Raw genomic sequence first — 26,946 nt, forward strand, 5'->3', positions numbered from 1 at the left:
CCAGCCTCTACCCACTGCAAGACAGAATGAAGGTCTGTGTCATCCTCCTGTGCGTGCCTCCAATCAGTGTTCGTCACAGTCTGTAGTTCCCTACAGACGTTATCAGCCTGACTGACGGCCACACCCTCGGCTCCTTCTTCCCGCCGCTCTTGTTCCCGAGCTTCCCTGCGCTCGCAGTAACGACATCCGTCTGCTGCACACGGCCGGCGAGAGAGCGCGTCTGCGTTGGAGTGGCGAGCGCCCGGCCGATGTTGTATTTTAAAGTCGTATCCTTGTAGCTCTTCCAACCACCTGGCGACCTGCCCCTCCGGCTCCCGGAAAGTCATTAGCCACTGGAGGGCAGAGTGGTCAGTCCTAATCACAAAGGGGAGGCTACACAGGTAGTATTTAAAGTGTCTGATAGAGAGCACCACGGCCAGCAGTTCTCGGCGGGTGACACAGTAATTACGTTCCGACTTTGTGAGTTTCTGGCTGAAGTATGCCACAACCCTCTCCCCTTCCTGCCACGGCTGTGCAAGTACACCCTCCACCCCCACTCCGCTGGCATCAGTGTCCAGTAAGAAGGGCAGGACGAGGTCAGGTGGGGAGAGTACCGGGGCCTCACACAGGGCCCGTTTCAACCCCCAGAATGCCTCCTGGCACCCTTTGGACCACACAAAGTCTTTGCATTTTTCCAGCAAACGGTATAGGGGCGCGGCGATTGTAGCAAAACCCCGCACGTGCCTCCAATAGTAAGAGGCAAGCCCAATGAAGCTCTTCAGCTGTCCTTGGTCTCGAGGGGCGGGCTAGTCTCTCACGGCTCGCACTTTCTTGCCCATGGTGCCAATGCCATCGGCACCCAGCTTATGTCCCAGGAAGGTTACTTCTCGTTGCATGAAACTGCATTTCTCAGGGTGCAGTTTAAGGCCCGCTGCTCGAATCCTCTCCAGGACTCTCCTCAGGGACCCCAGAGCTGCTTCGAAAGAGCGCCCGTGTACCAGGATGTCGTCCAGGTTTACCAGGCACTCTTGGCGTGGAATACCAGCCAGCACTTTGTCCATAACCCGGGCAAAAGTGGCAGGTGCATGGATTTAGGGCGAGATTCGCGAGAAAGGGGTACTTGGTAATATCCGCTCTTTAGCTCCAGAGTGGTGAACCACGAAGAGCCGGAAACTAGGTCCAGGGACTCATCAATACGGGGTAGGGGGTAAGAGTCCTTTGTGGTCACTTCGTTCAGCCGTCTGTAATCCCCACAGAATCGCCAATCATCAGCCTTCTTCTTCGCGACCATGACCACAGGCGCCGCCCAGGGGCTCTCAGACGGCTCAATAAAGTCGGCCCGCAGCAGGTCATCCACGGCCTTGTCGCATACCTGCTGTGGAGCGAGGGGGATGCGGCGCGCGTGACACTTGATGGGCCGCGCCAAGCCAGTGTCTATTACATGCTCTGCCAAGTGGGTTCTTCCCACTTCACTCTCATTCGTTGCATAGCTGCCCTGAAATTCCATCAGCAGCTGTTTCAGCTGTTCCTGTTGCTGTTTTTCCAGGTCTCCGTACTCCTCTCTCCACACCCCTACCCCTATGACCGGGGGGCCCGGCTGTGGGCGAGTGGATGTGGCCGGTGCTGCCCGGGGCTGGCATCCCCAGTTAGTAAACAGCTCTGTCTCCCCCCTCATTGGCTGAAGGGAGACAGGGTGAGGGCAGGAGTAGTAACTTGGTGCGGTGTGAGGCAACCAGAATGCAGAGGCATGCGGTGAAACGGGAAGGGGCCTGGGAACTAGGGGACCCATGGCAACTGTTGGGCCCAACGGGAAGTTAAGTGTACCCCTCCCCATGTCTAGCAGGTACCCAGTGACTTGGAGGAAGTCCAGCCCTAAGATGCAGCAGTCTTGCACGTCTACCACCCAAACTAGATGGCGGACGTTTGCCCCCCACGCACAACCACAGGAACCACTTCCCCACCATAGGAGTAAGCTGGCCATTGACTGTGCGGAGCTGTACTGCTGTAGGCCCAAGTGGTGTACTGCTGGGCAGAACATCTGGTCTTACCAGCGTTACTGATGACCCTGTGTTCACCAGGCCCACGGTAGGCACCCCCTGGACAGAGACAGCAACGAGGCAGGAGCCCCCTCCTTTGGGGCCCCCCCGTGTCCAGCCCACCGCCATTGGTGGCACACTGCTGTCGTCTACTTCTGGGGGGGACGGAGCCCCTTCCCCCTGGCTGTGCCGCTGGGCTCCTCCGGTTGCCAGAAAGCGAGGACTAGAAGAAGGCGAGTCGTCGTCTGCTTCTGGGGGGGATGGAGCCCCTCCCCCCTGGCTGTGCTGACGGGCTCCCTCCCCTGCCTGACGAGCGTGTGCTGGCGAGTCAGGGTTCGTGGTGGACGTAGGGGCCCGCATACCCCCAACTATGCGGGCCCGGCGCAGTTCCCGGCTCACGACGAGTGGCAGGGCACTCCCTGTGAAAGTGTCCAGGTTGGCCACATCCCCAGCAGACCTGCATGGGGCGCGGGCCACGTTGATTTTGCAGAGTCACCGCCCTCAGTAGTTTGGTAATTTCTGTCGCCCAAGCCGGCGCCCTGTCACCAGACGGGTGTGACGACACTGCCCTCACTGGATGGGGTTTCATTTCCGGTTCCCCAGCTGCAGCCGCACTTCCCAGCATCTCCCTCTCAACAGCAGCTTCCAGTGCCTCCTGCAGGGACCTCGGGTGCTGAAGCTGCACTTGCACGAGCAGGTCAGGAGGAGTAATTGCTCCAACAAACAGGTCAGTTGCGAGCTCGTTTCGTGCCTCAGCAGGCAGGTGACCATATGCACGGCGCACCTGGCCCTCAATGTCATTAGCGAGCCCCCGGAGTGGCTCGCCAGGCTTCCTGCACCTCCCTCTCAGTTCAGTTTTAAAAAGTGCTGGCTGAGACCATCTCCCAAACCTCCTCTTGAGCGCCCCCACCAGGGCTGCGTAGCATCGCTGCTGTTCAGGATCCAGCAGCAGGAGGCACGAAAGAGCCTCTCCCTCTAGACACAAAGCCAATTACAATGCTTTGTCCTTTTCTTCCCACCTTCTAGCGTCTGCCAACAGTTCAAATTGAGCGTGGAACGCCTCCCAATCCGATCCACCGGCAAATTTTAGCGTCTTCACTGATGCAGCAGACGGTGGGGGGGACGCGCCGTGCGGGGAAGTTGCGGGCGGCGGCAACTTTACATCTTCACGGGTCGACGAGCCGCTAGTGGGCGAGCAGTAGCGCGGCTGTTCGACAGTCACCCGCTCCAAAACAGCGTCATCCCGCTCCACTTTATACTTCCTTTCACCGGAGCTAAACATGATAAACAACTAACGGTCCTAGCTAACTCACAGACTGAAGTTAATGCGCGGTACACAGCGTGTCCTTACCGCGACAAAGTCTCTTTCGAACGCGCCGTTTTACTTCTGACACCAGTGTAATAATCCCAGGAATGCAGGCTCATACAACTTCTCCGTTTTATCTTATCTTTATTGCACAAGATGCAAAACAACATACAACAGCTCTCATGTGTCTCTCCAACGTTCTTCCCGGGCAACTCGAACACTCACTCGCTATCAACAACGTCACTTCCCTATCTCTTCCCGGAAGTCCCGCCCCCCAGACAGAAGTAATTGGCTAGCACCCTGTAGCCAGCCGCTACAATATATATATATATATATATATATATATATATATATATATATATATATATATATATATATATATATATATATATATATATATATATGCGGTCCTCTCCAAGCTTTCCCATAGTCATTCACATCAACGTCCCACTGGGGTGAGATTTTCCTTACCCGTATGTGTGCAGCCCTTTGAGACACTTATGATTTAGGGCTATGTAAATAAACATTGATTGATTAATTGAAGCCCAGACCCGAGGCGAAAATAATACGACTAGATTAACAAGCTCTGAGTTGTAATTTTGCAAGAATCACAATAAATAAAAAGTTAAACCTAAATGTGGTATTTTAATAAGGGACACAATCCGAAACTGAGCTTCTATATTGCATTTTTAACCCAAATTGGATTTAACACAATTGTTTAATACCAAAATGAACTAAGGCTTATGAGCTCAGTCCTATAGAACAAGGTGTGGTCGTGGATTTAAGTACAACTGTATTTGATTTATATTTTCCTTGATCCCTTGAGTGTGTGCAGTTTGGAAAATTGAGCTAGGAGTTTAAAATCGCTGTAAAGGGCTTGTTCGGGAATTTAACCCAGGACCTCTTGCACTTTGAGTGAGATGGTGGAACAGAGGTTAGTGTGTGTGCCTCACAATACGAAGGTCTTGGCCTTGGGATCTTTCTGTGTGAGGTATGCATATTCTCCCCGTGACTATGTGGGTTCCCTCTGTGTACTCCGGCTTCCTTCCACCTCCAAATTACTACTGTATTTGATTTTATACACTTTCATTGAGCCGTTGTGTGCGTGCGATTTTGCAAACACAGCTAATAGTTTAAAATCATCATTAAGAGATTTTCTGGGATTTGAACCCAGAACCTCTAGCCCCCAAGAGAGAATGGGAAATGCGTTATATTTGTATAGCACTTTTCTACCTTTTTAAGGAACATAAAGCACTTTGACACTATTTCCACTTTCACCTATTCACACACACATTCACACACTGATGGCAGGTTCAATCCCCAGATGGGGATTGGACCAGGAATCCTCATGTTGCTGGCACAGCCACTGTCCCAAATATGCCATGCTGTCCCTGAGAATCATGCAATTAGACCAACAAGCCCAAAATAATCACAAATCAACAAAAAATCTCATGAATTGTGGACAGTAAACACATTCTGAAACGGGGTTAGTATTTTGCACTTTTACTACTGATTCAAAGGTATGGCTATTTTCATGCAAAAAAGAACTGAGGGTTCTGTCCTAAAACAATTAGAGCTCGTAAATTGAGTTACCACTTGATATTAGGGAACTTTATTGAGCCGTTGAGTGTGTGCCGTGAGAAGAATAAAGGTTAAAGTTGAAAAATAAATCGAAAGTCATTCGATTGTGGACAAATGAAAAACTCATACATGATAAACACAAGGGTTTCTCCGGGAATTGAAACCGGAACGTCTCATATCCTAAGCAAGAACCTTACAACTAGACCAACAAGCCCCCGACAAACATGTTTTAACAAAACATCTTATGAAGTGTGAGGTTTCAACAGGGACATCATTCTGAAACTGGGTTAGTATATTGCACTTTAACCACTAATTTAAAGGTATGGCTAATTTAATGCAAAAAAGACTTAAGGGTTACAAGCTCTGTCCTAAAACAATTGGACCTTGTAAATTGAGGTACCACTGTACTTCATTTTATACAATTTCATTGATCCCCTTGAGTGTGTGCAGTTTGGAAAATTGAGCTTTGAGTTTAAAATCACTGTTAAGGGCTTGTTCAGGAATTGACCTCTCGCACCCTAAGCAAAAATCATACGACTGCTTCACCAAATCTTCAGAAATGTTGATATTTTATTTGGAGAGAACATCTGGTACTACACTTTTATTAACACACATTTTTATTCACTACAATTCTCATGCATAAATGAACAGAAGCTTTTTAGGAATTGAACCCCATATTCTACGCGACTAGACCAACATGCTCTGAGTTGTGATTTTGCAAGAATGTCAATAAATGTGATATTTTGATAGGGGACACAATCTGAAACTGGGATTCCATTTTGCACTTTTTAACCCAAATTAGATGTACTGCAAAAATGTTATTTTATAACAAAATGAACTAAGGCTTGCCCTGCGATGAGGTGGCGACTTGTCCAGGGTGTACACCGCCTTCCGCCTGATTGTAGCTGAGATAGGCGCCAGCGCTCCCCACGACCCCGAAAGGGAATAAGCGGTAGAAAATGGATGGATGGACTAAGGCTTATGAGCTCAGTCCTAGAACAAAATGTGGTCCTAGATTTAAGTACTACTATATTTGATTTCATGAATTTTCATTGATTCCGTCAGTGTCAGTTGTCTGGATAATTGAGGTAAAAGTTTAAAATTAAGTCTAAAGTCACAAATGTAGAGACAAGTGTGTGTATGAGGTAAAAAGTGATGAATAAAAACATGACTTATAAACAAACAGGGGTCACAATCTGAAACTGGTTAACAACACTAAACTTTTTACACAAGTTTGTATTCATTACACCATGGAACAAACAAAAATGCACCTAAAACCTTTGGATCCTACAGTACACAGTACTTGATTGGATTTGATCGATTTTCGTTGATCCTTTGAGTGTGCGCCTTTAGGAAAATGGAGCTAAAAGTTTCAAATCAGGTCTAAAGTTAAAAAAAAATGACATGACTTTCGATGACTGAAAACAAGAATTACAAACACAAGTGCTCGTCCATGAAACACACCCTGAAACAGTATGGTTTCACAAATCTCATGAAAGGTGAGATGTAAATAGGGTACACAATCTAAAATTGTATTAAACTCTTAACCTAAATTTAAATTAAAAGCCAAAGTTAAATTAAAGGTGAAGTCAATTGGTCTACGAGTATAATTCCAGCTTTTGGGTGTGAGAGGTCTTGGTTTCAATTCCTGGAGAAGTCATTAACAGTGTTTTTTAACTCTAAGCTCAATTTTCCAAACTGCACCCATTCAAAGGATCAATGAAAATGTATGAAATAAAAATTACAAACTCTAATTGTTTTAGGACATACTTTGTAACACTTAATTCTTTTTTGGATGAAAATTTGTGGTAAAAGTGCAATATACTAATTTAGTCTTATATTGCGTTCCCTGTTAAAATATCACAATTCAAGAAATTTTTCTTTGAAGCTAAGTTATTCAGGGCTTGTTGGTCTAGTTGTATGATTCTTGCTTTGGGTGCAAGAGGTCCTGGGTTCAATTCCTGGGCAAGCCCTTGTGTTTATCAGGTATAAATTTTGCATTTGTCCACTGCTGAATTTCTTTCATGAATCACTTTTGACTTAATTTTAAACTTCAACCTCTATTTTTCTCACGGGACACACTCAATGGATCAATTAAAATTTATGGAATCAGACCCTGTGTGCTGTTGGCACCCAACATTTTACCCACATGCATGCAGGTTCCATGGTGTAATGGTTAGCACACTGGTGATTAAAGTTCAAATCTTGGTGGAACCTCCTTGTGAAAGCTGTGATCTCCAATTGACTTACTCAAGTCAAATGGAATAAAAGAGTTACCAACTGAACAAACTCAAGGGATCACTGAAAATCCATAAAATGGAGTACAGTGGTACTTCAATTTACAAGCTCTAATTGTTTTAGGACAGAGCTTGTAACTCTTAATTCTTTTCTGCATGAAAATAGCCATACCTTTAAATTAGTGGTAAATATTCTACACACTAACCCAGTTTCAGAATGATTTCCCTGTTAGAATCTCATAATTCATAAGATTTTCTGTTGAGCAATATTTTGTGGGGCTTGTTGGTCTAGTCATATGATTCTTGCCTCGGGTGCGATAGGACCCGGATTTAATTCCTGGACAAGCCCTTGTGTTTATCAGGTGTGAGTTTTTCATTAGTCCACAGTCGAAATCCTTTTCATGAATGAATTTTGACTTATTTTTTAACTTTAACCTTTATTTTTCTCACAGCACACACTAGATAGATCAATAAAAATCCATAAAATCAAGTACAGTGTCACCTCTATTTAAGAGCTCTAATTGTTTTAGGACAGACATTTTAACCCTTAATTCTTTTTTGCATGACTATAGCCATACCTTTAAATTAGTGGTAATATGTGTAATATACTAACCCAGTTACAGAATGTGTTCCCTGAGAGATGTTTTGTTGAAACACAAATAAAGTAGTACTTAAATCTACGACTACAGTTTGTTCTAGGACTGAGCTCAAAAGCTAAAAAAAAAAAAATCTAAGTAAATCCAATTTGTGGTAAAAGTGCAATATGGACTCCCAGTTTCAGATTGTGTCCCCTATAAAAATATCACATTTATTGAGATTCTTACAAAATCACAACACAAAGCTTTTTGGTCGAATCTTATATTTTTTGTTTTGTGTCCAGGGTTCAAATCCTGAAAAAGCTCTTGTTCATTTATGCGTGAAAATTGTAGTGAATCAAAATGTGTTAATAAAAGTGCAGTTACAGATTGTCTCCCCAAATGAAATGACTACGTTTTTGAAAATTTGATATAGACGTATGATTCTTGCTCTGGGTGTGAGAGGTTCATGGTTCAATTCCAGGACAACACCTTAATGGTCATTTCAAACTCTGTGCTCAATTTTCCAAACTGCACACACTCAAGGGATCAATGAAAATGTATAAAATAAAGAACAGTGGTACCTCAATTTACGAGCTCTAACTGTTTTAGGACCGAGCTTGTAACCCTTAGTTTATTTTTGCATGAAAATAGCCATACCTTTAAATTAGTGGTAAAAGTGCAATATATTAACCCAGTTTTAGATTGTAGTCCTTGTTATAATATCATAATTCATGAAAATGTAGTGAATCAAAATGTGTGCTAATGAAAGTGGAGTTACAGAGTGTCTCCGCAAATAAATAATCAATTTTTTGGAAATTTGGTAATAGGTATTGTCGGGCTTGTTGGTCTAGTGGTATGATTCTCGCTTTGGGTGCGAGAGGTCCTGGGTTCAATTCCTGGACAAGCCCTTAAAATTGATTTAAACCTCTTAGATCAATTTATTAAACTGCACACACTCAAGAGATCAATGAACATTTATAAAATCAAATACAGTGTTACCTCAGTTTACGAGCTCTAAATGTTTTAGGACAGAGCTTGTAACCCTTAGTTCTTTTTTGCTTGAAAATAGCCATACCTTTAAACTAGTGGTAAAAGTGCAATATACTAACCTAGATTATGTTCTCTGTTAACATCTCACAATTCATGAGATTTTTTTTTTGGAATGTGATTTTTCGGGGCTTGTTGGTCTATCCAGACTTCCCTCTCCAGAGCAATATTAGCAACTTCCTCCTGGGGGAGCCCAAAGAGTTCCCAGGCCAAAGAGGAGATGCAATCCCCCCGTCTGGTCCTTGGCAACGAGGACCTCCCTAAGAGACCCTCGCGAGGCATCCGCACAAGATGGCCGAACCACCTAAACTGGCTCCTTTCCAAGCGAAGGAGCAGCGACTGGACTCCGAGTCTCTCTCGGGTGACTGAACTTCTCACCCTATCTCTTAGGGAGATGCCAGCCACCCTTCTGAGGAAAGTCATTTCAGCCGCTTGTATCCGCGATATTATTCTTTCGGTCATGACCCACACTTCATGACCATAGGTGTGTAGATACTGTAGCTCGGTAGACCAAAAGCTTTGCCTTCTGGCTCAGCCGGTTCGAACTGGCGCGAATCACGTGAATGACGTTCGCGAACCTACTGACGCAGGGAAATGACTGTGTCGCGACGTAAATCTTGTGAATCACGTTCGCGAACGTACTGACACAGAGAACTGACTGTGTCGCGACGTGAATCTTGTGAATCACGTTCGCGAACGTACTGACACAGAGAACTGACTGTGTCGCGACGTAAATCTCGTGAATCACGTTCGCGAACGTACTGACGCAGAGAACTGACTGTGTCGCGACGTGAATCTTGTGAATCACGTTCGCGAACGTACTGACGCAGGGAACTGACTGTGTCGCGACGTAAATCTCGTGAATCACGTTCGCGAACGTACTGACGCAGAGAACTGACTGTGTCGCGACGTGAATCTTGTGAATCACGTTCGCGAACGTACTGACGCAGGGAACTGACTGTGTCGCGACGTAAATCTTGTGAATCACGTTCGCGAACGTACTGACGCAGAGAACTGACTGTGTCGCGACGTGAATCACGTTCGCGAACGTACTGACGCAGAGAAATGACTGTGTCGCGACGTGAATCTTGTGAATCACGTTCGCGAACGTATTGACGAAGGGAACTGACTGTGTCGCGACGTAAATCTCGTGAATCACGTTCGCAAACGTACTGACGCAGAGAACTGACTGTGTCGCGACGTGAATCACGTGAATCACGTTCGCGAACGTACTGACGCAGAGAACTGACTGTGTCGCGACGTGAATCTTGTGAATCACGTTCGCGAACGTACTGACGCAGGGAACTGACTGTGTCGCGACGTAAATCTTGTGAATCACGTTCGCGAACGTACTGACGCAGAGAACTGACTGTGTCGCGACGTAAATCACGTTCGCGAACGTACTGACGCAGAGAAATGACTGTGTCGCGACGTGAATCTTGTGAATCACGTTCGCGAACGTACTGACGCAGGGAACTGACTGTGTCGCGACGTAAATCTCGTGAATCACGTTCGCAAACGTACTGACGCAGAGAACTGACTGTGTCGCGACGTGAATCACGTGAATCACGTTCGCGAACGTACTGACACAGAGAAATGACTGTGTCGCGACGTGAATCACGTTCACGAACATACTGACGCAGGGAACTGACTGTGTCGCGACGTAAATCTCGTGAATCACGTTCGCGAACGTACTGACGCAGAGAAATGACTGTGTCGCGACGTGAATCGCGTTCGCGAACGTACTGACGCAGAGAAATGACTGTGTCGCGACGTGAATCACGTTCGCGAACGTACTGACTCAGAGAACTGACTGTGTCCCGACGTGAATCACGTGAATAACGTTCGCAAACGTTCGCAAACGTACTGACGCAGAGAACTGACTGTGTCGCGACGTGAATCACGTTCGTGAACGTACTGATGCAGAGAACTGACTGTGTCGCGACGTGAATCACGTGAATCACGTTCGCGAACGTACTGACGCAGAGAAATGACTGTGTCGCGACGTGAATCTTGTGAATCACGTTCGCAAACGTACTGACGCAGGGAACTGACTGTGTCGCGACGTAAATCTCGTGAATCACGTTCGCGAACGTACTGACGCAGAGAAATGACTGTGTCGCGACGTGAATCACATGAATAACGTTCGCGAACGTACTGACTCAGAGAACTGACTGTGTCCCGACGTGAATCACGTGAATCACGTGAATAACGTTCGCAAACGTACTGACGCAGAGAACTGACTGTGTCGCGACGTGAATCACGTTCGTGAACGTACTGACGCAGGGAAGTGACTGTGTCGCGACGTAAATCACGTGAATCACGTTCGCGAACGTACTGACACAGAGAACTGACTGTGTCGCGACGTGAATCACGTTCGCGAACGTACTGACTCAGAGAACTGACTGTTACCCGACGTGAATCACGTGAATAACGTTCGCAAACGTTCGCAAACGTACTGACGCAGAGAACTGACTGTGTCGCGACGTGAATCACGGTCGTGAACGTACTGACGCAGGGAAGTGACTGTGTCGCGACGTAAATCTTGTGAATCACGTTCGCGAACGTACTGACACAGAGAACTGACTGTGTCGCGACGTGAATCACGTTCGCGAACGTACTGACTCAGAGAACTGACTGTTACCCGACGTGAATCACGTGAATAACGTTCGCAAACGTTCGCAAACGTACTGACGCAGAGAACTGACTGTGTCGCGACGTGAATCACGGTCGTGAACGTACTGACGCAGGGAAGTGACTGTGTCGCGACGTAAATCTTGTGAATCACGTTCGCGAACGTACTGACGCAGAGAACTGACTGTGTCGCGGAGGATGACGTCACATTGAGGATCTCATTCAGTCACTGCGCGCGTCGTTCATTGGGTGCTGAGGGCTTGTGTTGTTCGCGAACTGACACACAGTGACATCTGTCGCTGGGGAAGCTGTTACTGACTGACTCATGATTCGCCGACCTGCACACATTTTTTATTCTATTTTTCATATTGTGTTTATTATATACCCTTTTAGAGTGACCATAATTGTTTGAAAAAAAAATAACCCACATTGGATGTGATATAAAAGGAAGAGTGATTTTTATTACATTTTTAATACATGTATGTTTTGTTAGAAACATTACATGTTAAAATAATAAAATGTAATGTGAAAAAAGAAAACTTGTAACACGTTTTAGAAAAATAGTTTTCTATCTTGTCAAATCCACTATGAATTGTTAAAATACATGTAATGTAATAATGTAGAAAATAATTGCATTTCAAACACATTTAAGAACATATTTCAACTTTTGTCATCGAGTTAAATGTTAAAATGTAAAAATAATAATACCATTTGTAAATTTGTATGTAATATCTACCACTTTAAAAAACGTTTTTTTTTTAATTATTTTGTTTTCAGATCCAGTTTAAAATGTCATGGACACCTCATGGAGAGGACACAAAAAAAAGAAGAAGGAAAAAAAAGAAAATAATATTTGTAGCAAATTTTAAAATAAATTGTTATTATCTTGCCAGATTCACACACAGCGAGATCTGCCGCTGGGGAAGCTGTTACTGACTGACTCATGTTTCACCGACCTGTACACAGAACTGCTGCTGCAGAAGTGATTCGGTGAACGAATCTTTTGAACAAATCGATTTAAGGAATTGATTCTAGTGATTCAGTACAGTCAAAAGGACTGCCGATCCCATCAATACTGAACAGTAGGACAGGTGTAACAACATTATTACCTGTCCTTCCTTATAACTCCTTGTGGAGATCACAATGCTTATTATGTAAATGTTTACCTAAGTGGTAAGCAACGGTGGTAATACTAATCGCCACATTTGGCGTGGTGTGTTTTAAAGTGGAAATTGCAGCCTCCTTGTTTAGCGTCACCTTTATTGTTAGTTTTGAGCCCAAATACCTCCATATTGTACTTCACCAAATTGTAATTTTTTGCCATTCCTCCTCTCCATGATGTTATTGCTTGTATGCACTTTGTGTGTGCGTTCTGACACACTCAACATCACGCGCCTCGGTTGGTAGAGCGGCCGTGCCAGCAAGTTGAGGGTTGCAGGTTCGATTCCCGATTCCGCCATCCTAGTCACTGCCGTTGTGTCCTTGGGCAAGACACTTTACCCACCTGCTCCCAGTGCCACCCACACTGGTTTAAATGTAACTTAGATATTGGGTTTCACAATGTAAAGCGCTTTGAGTCGCTAGAGAAAAGTGCTATATAAATATAATTCACTTCACTTCACCGCCGTACAGTGGCATTCAGATGAAAGAACGGTACCGGTAGAGATTTTTATAAAATACAAACCCTGTTTCCATATGAGTTGGGAAATTGTGTTGGATATAAATATAAACGGAATACAATGATTTGCAAATCCTTTTCAACCCATATTCAATTGAATGCACTACAAAGACAAGATATTTGATGTTCAAACTCAATAAACTTTAATTTTTTTTTGCAAATAATAATTAACTTTGAATTTCATGGCTGCAACACGTGCCAAAGTAGGGCAAGGAAAGGGCATGTTCACCACTGTGTTACATCACCTTTTCTTTTAACAACACTCAATAAACGTTTGGGAACTGAGGAAACTAATTGTTGAAGCTTTGAAAGTGGAATTCTTTACCATTCTAGCTTGATGTACAGCTTAAGTTGTTCAACAGTCTGCGGTCTTGTTGTCGTATTTTACGCTTCATAATGCGCCACACATTTTCCATGGGAGACAGGTCTGGACTGCAGGCGGGCCAGGAAAGTACCCGCACTCTTTTACTACAAAGCCACGCTGTAGTAAAAAATGGACACATTGATGATACAGCAGAGGATTGGGAGAATGTCATGTGGTCAGATGAAACAAAAATAGAACTTTTTGGTATAAACTCAACTCCTTGTGTTTGGTGGAAGAAGAATACTGAGTTGCATCCCAAGAACACCACACCTACTGTGAAGCATGGGGGTGGAAACATCATGCTTTGGGGCTGTTTGTCAGCTAAAGGGACAGGACGATTGATCCGTGTTAAGGAAAGAATGAATGTGGCCATGTATCGTGAGATTTTGAGCCAAAACCTCCTTCTATCAGTGAGAGCTTTGAATGGTTGACCAAATACTTATTTTCCACCATAATTTACAAATAAATTATTTAAAAAAATCTTAAAATGTACATTTTAGGATTTTTTTTTTTCACATTCTGTCGCTCACAGTTGAAGTGTACCTATGATTAAAATTACAGACCTCTGTGATCATTTTAAGTGGGAGAACTTGCACAATCGGTGGCTGACTAAATACTTTTTTGCCCCACTGTATATATATATATATATATATATATAGATAGATTAGGGATGTGGGGAAAAATCGATTCAAATATGAATCGAATCGTTTATGTTGTACGATTCAGAATCGATTCCAATTTTTAAAAAATCGATTTTTTTTATTTTAAATTTTTTTTTTTTTTATTAATCCAACAAACCACTACACAGCAATACAATAACAATGCAATCCAATTCCAAAACCAAACCTGACCCAGTAACACTCAGAACTGCAATAAACAGAGCACTTGAGAGGAGACACAAACACGACACAGAACAAACCAAAAGAATGGAAACAAAAATTAATATCATCAAAAACAATATCAATATTAGTTATAATTTCAGCATCGCAGTGATTTAAATTCCCTCATTGACATCATTAGACATTTATAAAAATTAAAAAAAAAGTGTCACAGTGGCTTACACTTGCAATACATCTCATAAGCTTGACAATGGCACGCTTTCGGCGCACTTGTTGCACGGAGTTGCCACTTCGTGGATGCACACGACCAGTCAGGCAGGAGTGCAGGTAAGAAACTGATTTTTAATATAATAAAACAAAAGAACACTGATACAAAAGGACAAAATAAAGCGCGTGCCTACGCACGGAATCTAACGCTAAACTTAGCAGGAGACGAAAGTACAAAAATGCGACGTGCCGACCGCACGCGAAGCTAAGGCGGATCTTAGCACATGGAAAACATAAGACTGAATACATACGTGACTTTGTCGCAAAAGCAAACAATGGACCGAGGACGAACTAAGGAATCAGGTGGGCTTGAATACACAAATAATAATCAGAAACAGGTGTGTGACAGGAGCCCGTGAGGAGGAGCACAATAAGTTGCCATGGTGACTAAAACGAACAAGTGCTCAAACAAGGATCGGCAGAGTCCAGAAACAAACATGATGAAAAACATATCAAAAGGCAAAACCATAAACAATCCGAGTCGCGGATCGTGACAGACAACACACTGTGTCCAATGTTTTCACTAAGATAAAAGAAGTCATATTTTTGGTACGTTTAATAATTAAAACAAATTTACATTATTGCAATCAGTTGATAAAACACTGTCCTTTACAATTATAAAATCTTTTTTTACAAAAATCTACTACTCTGCTTACATGTCAGCAGACTAGGATAGATCCTGCTGAAATCCTATGTATTAAATAAATACAGAATCCTTTTAAATCCGGGAAAAAAAAATAGTTTTTGAATCGAGAATCGAATCGAAAAATCGATATATTATCGAATCGTGACCCCAAGAATCGAGATTGAATCGAATCGTAGGACACCCAAAGATTCACAGCCCTGGTTAAAATTGTTTTCAAATTAAACCCAGACAGTCGTTTGGATAAAAGTCTAGAACAAATAAATGAAGTGCAATTCAAACATTTTCCTGTATGATATTTTGATTATAAAATGGCATTAGTGCTCATAAATTGGCATATTTTTTTAGGTTAATATATATTATAGAAATGAGTATTATGTGCTTGATTATGATAAATACACATTGTAAAATGTGATTATTCAGATTTTAAAAATATATAATAATTAGACAGCACTATATATATATATCTATATATATATATATATATAGATATATATATATATATAAATACACAGTATATAAGCATACATATTCATTGTTGTATTTACAAATAATAATACCGTCGTCCCTTGTGTATCGCTGACATCAATCACAGGTTATTACTCGCTTGCACAATATACAAAAACTTAAAAAAACTAAACAATATTTGAGCACAAATGAAATGTAACAGTCGGAATTTCATACACAATAAAAAGGTTAAAGAAATAATTTAATTTCGGTGAAGTGGGAAATAGGAATCATTCACTATAGATCAAATATGTTCATAGCTCAAGTATAAAAAGCTGTTTTATGATCTTCTAAATAAATTTTTTAACATTTGAAACCCTTCAAGACATAAATGAACACGCTTTAGTCACATTTACACTGTAAGGCTGAGCCAATCGTGGCCACAATACTTAACAGTGCGTTCTGACTAGTTTGGTCTCCTTTTAGTTGCCAATTTTTCTGTAGTGTTGATATTTCTAGTTGTCGTTTAGCCATTTTTATGCTTAAAAATATTTCATTCAGGCCATAATTATAATAATAAGGTTTTAAAAAAGTATTTCTTATGCAGTGAATATTTTAAAATATTTAAATATTTGCAATATTTCTAAGAGCAATGCGGTAACACAGCAATTTTGTTTAAGATTAATTTAAGGTCACAAAATAAATTAAAATACTAGTATGTAAATGCAAAAAACCCTATTTAAGTGTAATTACAGCATACTGTATGATGATTGTGTTTCTAAGGTCAAAGTTCACACCGTGAGTGTGTCAGTTATGCCACCACAATGTAAACTTTAATGTTTTAACCTGCATTTAAAGTCATAAAGTGCACATCTGCCCTGCACAATTCCACAGACACTCTGCTCTCATCACTTCTTTGATGGCCGACGACTGCAGATACTTTTTGTCCATTTTGATGTACAATCCCAAACTTCATGAAGGTAATTTTACATTCTGTTTCAAATGTACTGTAGTTACTTTACATCAACAGGCAAGGAAGTGATACATGGTCACAATCACTTGGCCTTCAAAGCTGATTCTGGTATTTGTGAGACTAAATACTGTATATTTTTCCATGACTGGTGTTTAAAGGCCTACTAAAACCCACTACTACCCACCACGCAGTCTGATAGTTTATATATCAATGATGAAATATTAACATTGCAACACATGCCAATATGGCCTTTTTAGTTTACTAAATTGCAATTTTAAATTTCCCGGGAGTTTCGTCTTGAAAACGTTGTGTAATGATGACGTGTACGCAAGACGTCACGGGTTTTTAGGAAGTATGAGTGCTACACACACACACAGCTAAAAGTCGTCTGCTTTAACCCCATAATTACACAGTATTTTGGACATCTGTGTTGCTGAATCTTTTGCAATTTGTCAAATTAATATTGGAGAAGTCAAAGTAGAAAGATGGAGTTTGGAAACTTTAGCCTTTAGCCACACAAACACAGGGTGATTCCTTGTTTAAAATTCCTGGTGGTGAAACTTTTCTATGGATCAGAACGCGGTCAAGCGAACATGAATCACGAAAGAATGTCAACCAGCAGGTTTCGGTGAGAAAATTGTGGTTAAAAAGTCGCTTCTTACCGGAGAAAGGCTGAGCTTGTGCCGTCCATAGCTGCCGTCGACTCCCCTGAGACATTGGCTTCAAGACACCCGTGGAGACACCCCTCCGACTATCAGGTACTGTTAAACTCACTAAAACACTAGCAACACAATAGAAAGGTAAGGGATTTCCCAGAATCATCCTAGTAAATGTGTCCAAAAACGTCGGAATCCGTCCCAATGCAATCACGTTTTTTTTTTCTAGTCCGTCGCTATCAATATCCTCAAACACGAATCTTTCATCCTCGCTCAAATTAATGGGGAAATTGTCGTTTTCTCCGTCCGAATAGCACTTTTTGTTGGAGGCTCCCATTAAAAACAATGTGACTATGTGAGGAGCCATCAACATGTGACGTCATCGTCTGCAACTTCCGGCAGAGGCAGGGCTTTTCTCTTAGCACCGAAAGTTGCAAACTTTATTGGGGATGTTCTCTACTAAATCCTTTCAGCAAAAATATGGCAATATCGCAAAATGATCAAGTATGCATTCTCATCTCTCCAAGCTCGGAGAAGAATACTTTTTGAATGGAAGTCTCCCAAGTCTCCCCTCATAGTTTTTGGCTGAAGGATATTATGCTCTTCATAAAACTTTAAAAATTAAATACAATCTAAGAGGGTCTTTAAACAAGTTCCACTCATGGTGGCGCCCTTTTATCTCCCACTTCAATAAGCTGAAGCCACTTCCTGATGACTAAGTAGCAACTCTGTCTGTTTGGTAACCAAGTTAGTCCTTTCAAGACGTGTAATAATGTGTGTACATTTAGTGTACTTAGCCAGCATTGTCTATAAGAAGTTTGAACACTCATGTAGTTTTTTTATTCACTTTTTATTTTTTTAATGTGCATTTAATTTGTCCAAGGACTGTTTGGAGTGTGGGGAGTGAAGGGTTTGTTATAAATATTTCTATATGTGCATCAACTTGAATGAATAAAAACTGTTTATGAAAAATAAATAAATACATTTAAGCATTAAATGGCAAGCATTGCAGCAGGAGGCAGCTTCAGAGGAATCAGACCCAAAGTGAACATTTGTGCTTTGAACTGATCCAGCTCCTCCTGGGTTAGCTCGCTCTCAAGTGAGTAAAGACCGCCTGAGGTTTCCACCGCACGCACCTGTCCTGGCAAATTTCCTGCAGGTGCGCGGGACTTCTCCATCGCTTTGTTGGTCTCGGCTGCGGAGGAGGAACCTGTCCCCGAAGATGGAGCCGCAAGTTTTTCGCCAGACGAGCGGGGGAAGGGGAACCTGGAGGGTCATCGGAACTTGTAGACGGCGTGGCGTCAGACCCGGAGGGCGGTTGTGTCACAGCTGGGATGGCGCCGCTGAAACCTGGAGGAGATGTCGGGGCCACTGGAGAGCCTAATCCACTCGCTGGAGAAGCTAAACTGATATTAGTTGCTTGGGCTGGTGGTTCGGCCTCAAACCCTAAAGAAGAGCAAAATAAGGAATGACATGTTTGTACATTACACATCTACCGCTAAAAAGCTCCAAGTTTAGAAAAATATAACATCCACAGACAATGAGCTCACCAAACATCTGACTAAGAGCTGCACCAGGGCCATTTTTTAGCTCGCATCATTGGCCTATAGTTTTAAAACGAATGTAATATATTTTTATTCCGCAGGATTTTTTGGTTAATTTTTACATGTTGGGCACATTAAAGGAGAACTGCACTTTTTGGGGGGAATTTTGCCTATCGTTTATGATCATGAAAGATAAGAAGACAAACGTTTTTTGCATTCTAACGTGTCAAAATGGTCTCGTTCTTGCTGGCTAGAAATTAGAATATTATTAAATATTTTAAAAAGGGAACCGTGTCACTCAATCGGTACTGTAAGACACGATCGGTCCACGCACGCGCGGCAATGATTAACATGAACAAAATATGGTAAACATTGTACATATTGCATACTGTTATGAACGTGTCTGTTACTACATTATCTACATTTACTTGCAGTTGGTTATTAAAATGTTGGAGTGTTTTGAAGTTGTTTTAGAGGGCTTTGAAGGCTACAACAATGATTCCAATGAGCTGTTTTTTATCTTTAATACCCTGAAAAAAAAAAAAACTGTATTCATGTCTCTCATAATGATTGTGTACGACAGGTAAAATGCCAAAAAAAAGTGAAGTGTCCCTTTGAGAGCTTTAGATAACTGTTGGTAGTGATCTATATCCATGGTAATTTTAATTAACTTATTCTGGATGAATAAAGGTTAAATAAATATATTAATACATGTAATCTCGTGGTGTGTTATCCAGAAGGCTTTGTGCTGAAGACGGTGCTCAGAAGTAAGTCTGAGCTACACAGGAAGAAAAAAACTTTGCTGTTTAAGCAATATATAGTTTATATATTGTTACATGTTGCTTTTCCTGCTTTGTCTACACAAGAAAAAACAAGTTTTGATTAGACAGTTGATGATTGATGCGCGCCTTTCAGATCAGAGGCAAATTCAATTGCGGAAAATGACAAATGATTTGCCAAAATGTACTGGTAGGCTTTGGGCATTGGACAAAGTTGCGAGGTTGTGCGTATTTCCAAGAAAATGGTTGAATTTGCGCGATCATTAATTCATGCAAGGAATGTTTTCTAACATGCAATAACAGATATTACACTCATTTATTGACCTACTTTGGACTGGTTTTAGCATCTTTAATGCACTGTCATAATCAAAGTTGATGTTTACACTTTATATTATTAGTGGTGGTTAACTTTTTTTTATGACTGTGAAGGCTCTAAATATTACCTTGCCTGTTAACTATGTTGTACTGCAGATAATTATTATATCTAGCCAAAAGTTTAAACTTGTATCAACACATTTGTAAGAATTTGACATATGTTGAAAAGTTGACATTAACTGTGGCCAAATTAAGCACTAAAGTAATATTTGATTGATGATAATGCAAGTAACCCTTTCAAATGCAACAAACATTTTTCATACTGTAGTATTTTTTTCTACTAGTCTAATTGGAAGGCCAATAACTCAATTATCTTAAATAAGTAAATAAACAAAACAATAAAATACACTGTTAATTAATGTTATCAAAAATTGCACTTCAATATTGAACGTCTTGAAATTAAGTTTTTCCTCAATTGGTAAAAAACTGGATCGGGTGTTTTTGTTGTCCATCCATCCATTTTCTACCGCTTATTCCCTTTTGGGGTCGCTGGCGCCTATCTCAGCTACAGTCGGGCGGAAGGCGGGGTACACCCTGGATGAGTCGCTACCTCATCGCAGGGCCATCACAGATAGACAGACAACATTCACACTCACATTTTTGTTGTCTTTTTTTAATTTCCAATGCCATCACGACATACTTGCTCATTCATCTGTGTTGAAGCAGTTTGAAGATGAAATATTCCCACACACAGATGTTTGGCTTACAATCATCTTTTTCCTCCTAAATGTTCTTACTTAGCAGTGCTTCTCACTGGCAAGACAATGTCCGTGTATTCTGTCTGTAAGCTAGCAGCTCCGCCTGCTCACACCGACACAAAGATTGTTGATGACTGACAAAAAGCTTACTCGGTTCACTAAATTCATTCTGCCTTTCAAATAAGCGTGCTCAGGTGTTGAGAGCGATGTACAGAGTGAGACAGCTAGTATCCATTTTGAAAGCCAGAAACGAAGAAAAAACAGACCTCGGAATTTATAAATGCTAAAAAGTTCATTTTATCGTTCAATTAATTTACTTATTTGGCCAAGGTCTACTTTTTAATGAACCTCAGAAACCCTGCAGAATGCATTCACAAGATTTCTGAAACTGACTCTTAGAAAAAAGTAAACTCTTACCTTTATTGCCACATCCAGCAGGTGCTGAGCCAAAGCCACTTGACGAGGTCCGAGGCGCTGGATATCTTAGTTCTGCAATCTGTGAAATGATCCAACAATTAGGTACTGCATCAAAAATAAATACATGTATTAATTAGGGCTGTCTTCAAATATTTGAATATTCGAGTGGGAGTAATCTGATTTGACAATTAACCTTGCAGTTGAATCGTCTGCTTTTAAACTAAGTTCATTCCTGCGCGTGCCTCGCATGCAGCAGGTGTGTTGGGAGGAAACATTGATTGTTTTCATCATGTCTTCTTTAAATATTACAACAATATTCTTCTATGCAGACAAATAGTTTTCAGAAAGTAAGAGATAAATCTTAATCTCGGTTTTCACTTGCTTCATGGTGTGACGTCACGTCTCTAAAATCAGCTGGCCGTGTTTCGGCCACCTCTTATTATATCGAATCTACCGCTTAGACCCATAGGCTTAACTCTGCTCTTAAAAAAGGTAATGATCCTTCTGCAGGTTGACGTATGGAAACTTTGTTAATACTTTTACATCCTGTATTTGCTCAAGTTTGATGTCCACTAGGTGCTGCGTCAAAGCCGAGGACTTCACACACTGTAGTTAAGCCTTTATGTGAGGTGGAAAAAATTGCAAATTAGATATTTATATTGTTCATTTTCATATAGTACAGTATTCCTTTCACATGTACCTTTTATTAACTTCGGAATATTCACATATACGTGCTAAAGAACATCCTAGCGACATTAGTCACACCTAGTGACTAGTCAGTATACACTATTATATATCTTAGATTTGTTCCTCTTAAACAAATAAAAACATCCCACATGACCGTGGACAATGGACAAATTCTAACAGATTTGATTATAAAAATGTTAAGAAGAAAACAGCCCTCGTATAAATATTCAATATGAGTGACTGTGTGTGCCTCACCAAAGCTGCACGAGTAGATTGATTCATTCGGTCTCCCCACTGAATGAGCAGCCAGCTGATGCCATCGAGCTAAAAAAGTAGACCAGGACCAAGCATTAAACACTTTTCACACCAATTCAAGATTCCAACTTTCAACACTACACTTACGTAACTCTTGGTGGAGTAATATTCAAACCTCTGCTCTTCTGGAGATATGTCTGCAAACCCTACAGTGGTGGGGGTGAGGGGGGAGAGACATCATGTTTATCTGCTGGCGTATTAGGAAAACAAATGTCACGTGTGTTTGATACCGACCAGAAAACAGTGCTTTGGAGCCGCTAGAACATGAAAAGCTTGACTGGTCTGAGTTCTCCCAAACCATCATGTCACTCTGAGTCTGAATGATCTCCCTGAGAAGGACAAGGATGTTAACATTTTTAGGGGACGACATCAGAGGGCAATTTTTGCTTTTACGTCATTGTTGCGTGATTCATAGTTAAGGAAAATGGCAACTCACAGTTTTTGCTCTTCATCTTCTTCACCCGGTGCTGGTCCTCTGTCTCCTTTTCCTCCTCTTCCACCCCGTTCATCGTCCCCGCGGTTGATGCCCACGGTTGAAACACTGTTTTGAGAAGAGACGCTAAATTCGGAGCTCTTCAAGCCGTGTCCTCTCCCACCACACTGATTACTCACACGGGAGGACACTTGCTGGCTATGTCCTCCTTTTTGGTGAGAGGGATTCACCGGAACCTTGTTTCTATGCCCTGAAACACACACACAGAAGTGACATTGGAGCGTTTTTATCAAAACAGTCTAGACAGCCTGGGTTCTGTTTGAGGGGAGTTTTCCCTCGCCTCCGTCTTGGTCTTGTTCACACTGCAGGTCAATTCCAAGTTTTTTCCCCATATGTGACCTGTATCAGAATTTTTAATGTCAGTGTAAACAGTGCAATTCCAAATACTTCATATTTGACCCAGGCCTCTTTCGTATGTGGATATAAATGCGATGTGTCCTCAGTGTGAACGCCCCCACGCTCAGGTCTTCAAGCAGACATTGAAGCAAATTATATAAGTACTTCTTCTCTTCTTTCTTATTCTCACATGCGCAATAATTTTGGTTCAGAAGACGTTGAATTTGATCACAAAAAACCTTTGAAATTGTCACAAATGTGCCAGTACTGAGACCAACTAGAGCTGAAGCCAATTTTAGTTCTGTAAACACTGAAGTGCTCGCTACGTCATGTCTGCAAGCGGGTCAGTTTGCATTCACATTAAAAATCAAATTTTTTGTAATGTGAACGGCCACTAAAAAGACTGGATTTGAACCAAAAAAATGTAAATTGGACATTGAACCCGGTGTGAACGCAGCCTAAATGCTTTAGTTGGTTCTTTTTATGTACGAGGAGACGAGTTCTGGACCTGTTGTATGTGTAGAGTGCCTTAAGATAACTTATTTTGTTAATTATTAGCCTCTCACATGTTAAGTATCTGAGTCATTGACTATATTTTCGTTAACTTGTAATACCAATTGTTCCATTAAACACGGAGAGCAGTCTACTAAGTCAAATTTCTTGTGGCCAATAATGCTGATTCTGAAATGGCAGCTAGAAAAATACAATTAACTTTACTTGGTTAGCATGTCTTCGGTCATTAAATTTGATATATGAAAATGAGAATAAAAAAAAACAAGATTAAAAAAAAAATACTTTTAATTTTAGGTGTCATATAACAATATGAAAATCATCAGAAAAACAACCTGTATGTGTCCTATCACATTGTGTTGTGCATTACAAACTCAAAAGCAATTCAGCTGCTGACGCAGAAGCTAGCTTGCCTCTTGTTAATGCCGTAGCAGTGTGAGTGTCTCTGTGAACAACGCGATGTGTTACTATGCCAAAAAAAATATGCCAGTGTTCGCTCTTACAATAACAATGGCGGTACGGATTGGTTATTATACAGGTTACGGAACGTAAATGAAGTGTAGCGCCCATTTAAACGCAGCAGACAGAGTGTTAAACATGGCTTTCATTGGTCATGTAGGACTTTGTTGCTCCTTTCAAAATAAGACATCCTGCATGCCGCCCACACCAAATGCCCTGCTAACACTCTGCTGGGAAGAATAACAATAACAACACTGGATTCATATGTGTATACCTCACCAGCCACCCCGAAAATCCGCCAGCCTTCATGCCTCAAAAGTCCATGAAGACGCTTCCGCCGGCAAAGAAGCTGCCGGAAGAAAAGCCGCCGGCCATTCTCATTTCAGCGGCGTCTGAAAAATGTAAAAAGCCCGTCAGAGACGCCCGTGAGGCCAAGGTGTTTTGCAATTTGCTCATGAGAATAACGTGACGGCAGTGGACAGAGCGAGCAAACAGCGAACCTTGGCGTTCCCCGCATTAGCGTGGCAACTGGCCTGCTAGGGCGGGCCTTCATTTGATTTCCACTCTGTGTGTACGTCCCAACAGGTGAAGCTGTCAATGATATCATCCGAGAGAAGCGCGGATAAAACGATACATAAATCAGTGATACATTTGATCGCTGTGAAATCAGAGATGCATTGGACCCCCGTCCCCACCATCGCTGAAGACACTGGACCTCTCCACAGCAGACCTTCTGGACACAGTTTCTTTTTTAAGCACCCTATTTTTATATTCTATATTTATTTAGGTACAATTTATGTTTACATTTATGAGTCCATTCAATTGTTTTGTTTGTTTATGTACGATAAACTTATTATTTTCAACTTACAGAACAATGATAAACAATTCTACAGTAATGAGAAATACAAGTTTAAATCCTTTGAACTGGTTAGTCGTTTTAAAACCAAATTGATTGTCAGTGGTAATGTATTTTTGAAACTAAAGAATATATTCAAATACTTTAGAGCAGAGGCATCCTAAGTGTGGCCCAAAAGCCATTTGCGGCCCGCAGCTAACTTTTTTTTACAGCCTGCGACAGATTTCCCAACAAGGGCAAAATAAAGATATATATATATATATATATATTTTTTTTTTATACGTATGTAAGTTGAACATGAGATTCAAGCATGGAAGTTGATCATGAGATTCAAGCATGGAAAGTAAAAAAAAATACCTTTAAACAGATTTTTTTTAATAAACTATCAATATTTAAAAAACTATACTGAACCAAAAGCAATGATGTTATGAATGATTAATAAGGCTCTAATTACTTCACATCAAACATTGCTCTTTAGACTTTTTTGAGGGAAAATATTGCAAACCCAGTTTATTAAATTTTCTTTGGTCTTAACATGCAGTTGAGACACATATTCATTCCATCCATCAATCGTTTGGGGTCATAGGCGGGGATTGATGGAGTCTATCTCAGCTGCATTCTATCCTGCTTAAAGTGTACTTAAACCATTTTCTGACATAATCATTTTCTACCTAATATTTAGGCAATTAGCAATGTACGATTTAGATGGATAACAAATCATTATTTTCAAGGAGTAGTTGTTGATTATTTGAGTTTAGTTGATACATTTGCCAACCCTTGTAAAAAGTTAAACCTGTAAAACGGAAGTTGCTGACTTTCAGCGCATGCGCAAACGGATCATCAGTTTTCTTCCCCCCTAGAGGCCAATCAGCTGTCGTGTATTTAAACAGCAACTTCCGGTTCCCGTATTTGAAAAAGTCGTCCGTTAATTACGTTATAATAATTTAGTAACTGATGATTTTTATTTTTGCCATATAAACTATAAAGTGATAATCAATCAGTCCTTGGATATACTTGTTGTTTTTCGACACGAGCAAAAAGAAAGCTACGTTGTTCAATTGAACATTTACATATTACAAAATTAGATTGAAATAAAGCAATTGTTTTTTTTCTTTCTTAAAAATTCCTATTCATTAAACGAAAATATCAATTACCAAACTATACACTGACCCTAAGAGCGCCCAACTATTTGTTTTAAATACAACTATATATACATAACATATCTTACCTGTATCTCCTCTGGAGTGCTGTTGAGAGGTAGAGCGGTTATAGCCTCTTCCTCCTCCTCCAACCGGGTGCTCGTTCCAGCATTTAACACCATATTGACAACGTCCTTGCATGAAATACTTACAGACCGTCATGATTTCTCTTTTTATGGCTTTAAACTTAACCGTCAGCTTGTCTTGTCGCTCCTACTTGCTCCACTATCCACCTGTCAACTCTATCAGACCGCGCATGCGCTAAAGTGTCGTCACTTCCGTCGTTGTCAATTTTGACACTGCTGTGACGTCATCGATGGCTGAGCTTCTCCTTACCTTCGTTGCCATGTTTTTCCATCTCAACAGAAAATAAACCAACAACCTGACAATCCATGATATTTTTCTGAACTATTTTTTAAGCCTACACTTCCTTGTCTGAGTGTAAAAAGCAGTGTTGCTTCACTTTCGGTACCTGAATTGGCGCACTTACGTTTGCTGTAGAAGGGTCTATTGGTCACAATTTGGCAACCCTGCTCGCCACGCCCCTTTTTCGTGTCTTCTTGTGACATAGAAGTGACCTCTGATTAAACTGTCACATGATTGGTTAAGCACAGCAGCCACTTAAAGCTCTTTTTTTTAAACCTTTATTTTTAATATTCAACATTTACATATACGCAAATATATAATAATAATCAAAACAAGTACAGAAACAGTACAAAACAAAACAGTGCCAGGGGGTTGTAATCTCCATAAGCAACTTAAGTAGAATGCAATGTGTATATATATATATATATATATATATATATATATATATATATATATATATATATATAAGGACCAAGATGGCGGCGCCCGAACGGGCTGCGTCCTCGCGGAGCTCCTGCTAAAGATGAAACATTTGGCAGAAATACCGGACAATTCCACAGACTTTATGGCTGGCTCACATCGTGGTCACTCCGTGATCACGTACGACCGCCAGACACTTCTGGATATGGACATATCGGGCCGTTTTG

General features: G+C 41.4%; 1 protein-coding gene and 1 non-coding gene across 5 annotated transcripts; one reads left to right on the plus strand and one right to left on the minus strand.

Annotated features, from left to right (window-relative positions):
* The first annotated feature begins 8,553 nt into the window (after positions 1 to 8,553).
* On the plus strand, positions 8,554 to 8,625 carry trnap-ugg (transfer RNA proline (anticodon UGG)). Its single transcript has one exon. It is a non-coding gene; the product is annotated as a tRNA-Pro (tRNA).
* Positions 8,626 to 18,120: 9,495 nt separating this feature from the next.
* LOC133539820 (nucleoporin NUP42-like) lies at positions 18,121 to 26,314 on the minus strand. Of its 4 annotated transcripts, none has more exons than XM_061882043.1 (10): positions 25,963 to 26,314; positions 24,379 to 24,469; positions 24,158 to 24,270; positions 22,693 to 22,763; positions 22,517 to 22,621; positions 22,315 to 22,409; positions 22,168 to 22,226; positions 22,021 to 22,089; positions 21,079 to 21,157; positions 18,121 to 18,711 (listed from the first exon to the last, which is right to left on the minus strand). In XM_061882043.1, exons 6-10 carry the CDS (start codon positions 22,382 to 22,384, stop codon positions 18,350 to 18,352), a joined length of 639 nt encoding a protein of 212 aa, XP_061738027.1. In that variant the 5' UTR covers positions 22,385 to 22,409; positions 22,517 to 22,621; positions 22,693 to 22,763; positions 24,158 to 24,270; positions 24,379 to 24,469; positions 25,963 to 26,314; the 3' UTR covers positions 18,121 to 18,349. The 4 variants fall into 4 exon arrangements, with proteins under 4 accessions (XP_061738027.1, XP_061738029.1, XP_061738028.1 ...); XM_061882045.1 differs by having other exon boundaries at positions 24,153 to 24,270; XM_061882044.1 differs by lacking the exon at positions 24,379 to 24,469 and having other exon boundaries at positions 24,153 to 24,270.
* Between the last annotated feature and the right edge of the window lie 632 nt (positions 26,315 to 26,946).

The sequence above is a fragment of the Nerophis ophidion genome, linkage group LG21, assembly GCF_033978795.1.
Source record: "Nerophis ophidion isolate RoL-2023_Sa linkage group LG21, RoL_Noph_v1.0, whole genome shotgun sequence".
Taxonomy (NCBI): domain Eukaryota; kingdom Metazoa; phylum Chordata; class Actinopteri; order Syngnathiformes; family Syngnathidae; genus Nerophis; species Nerophis ophidion.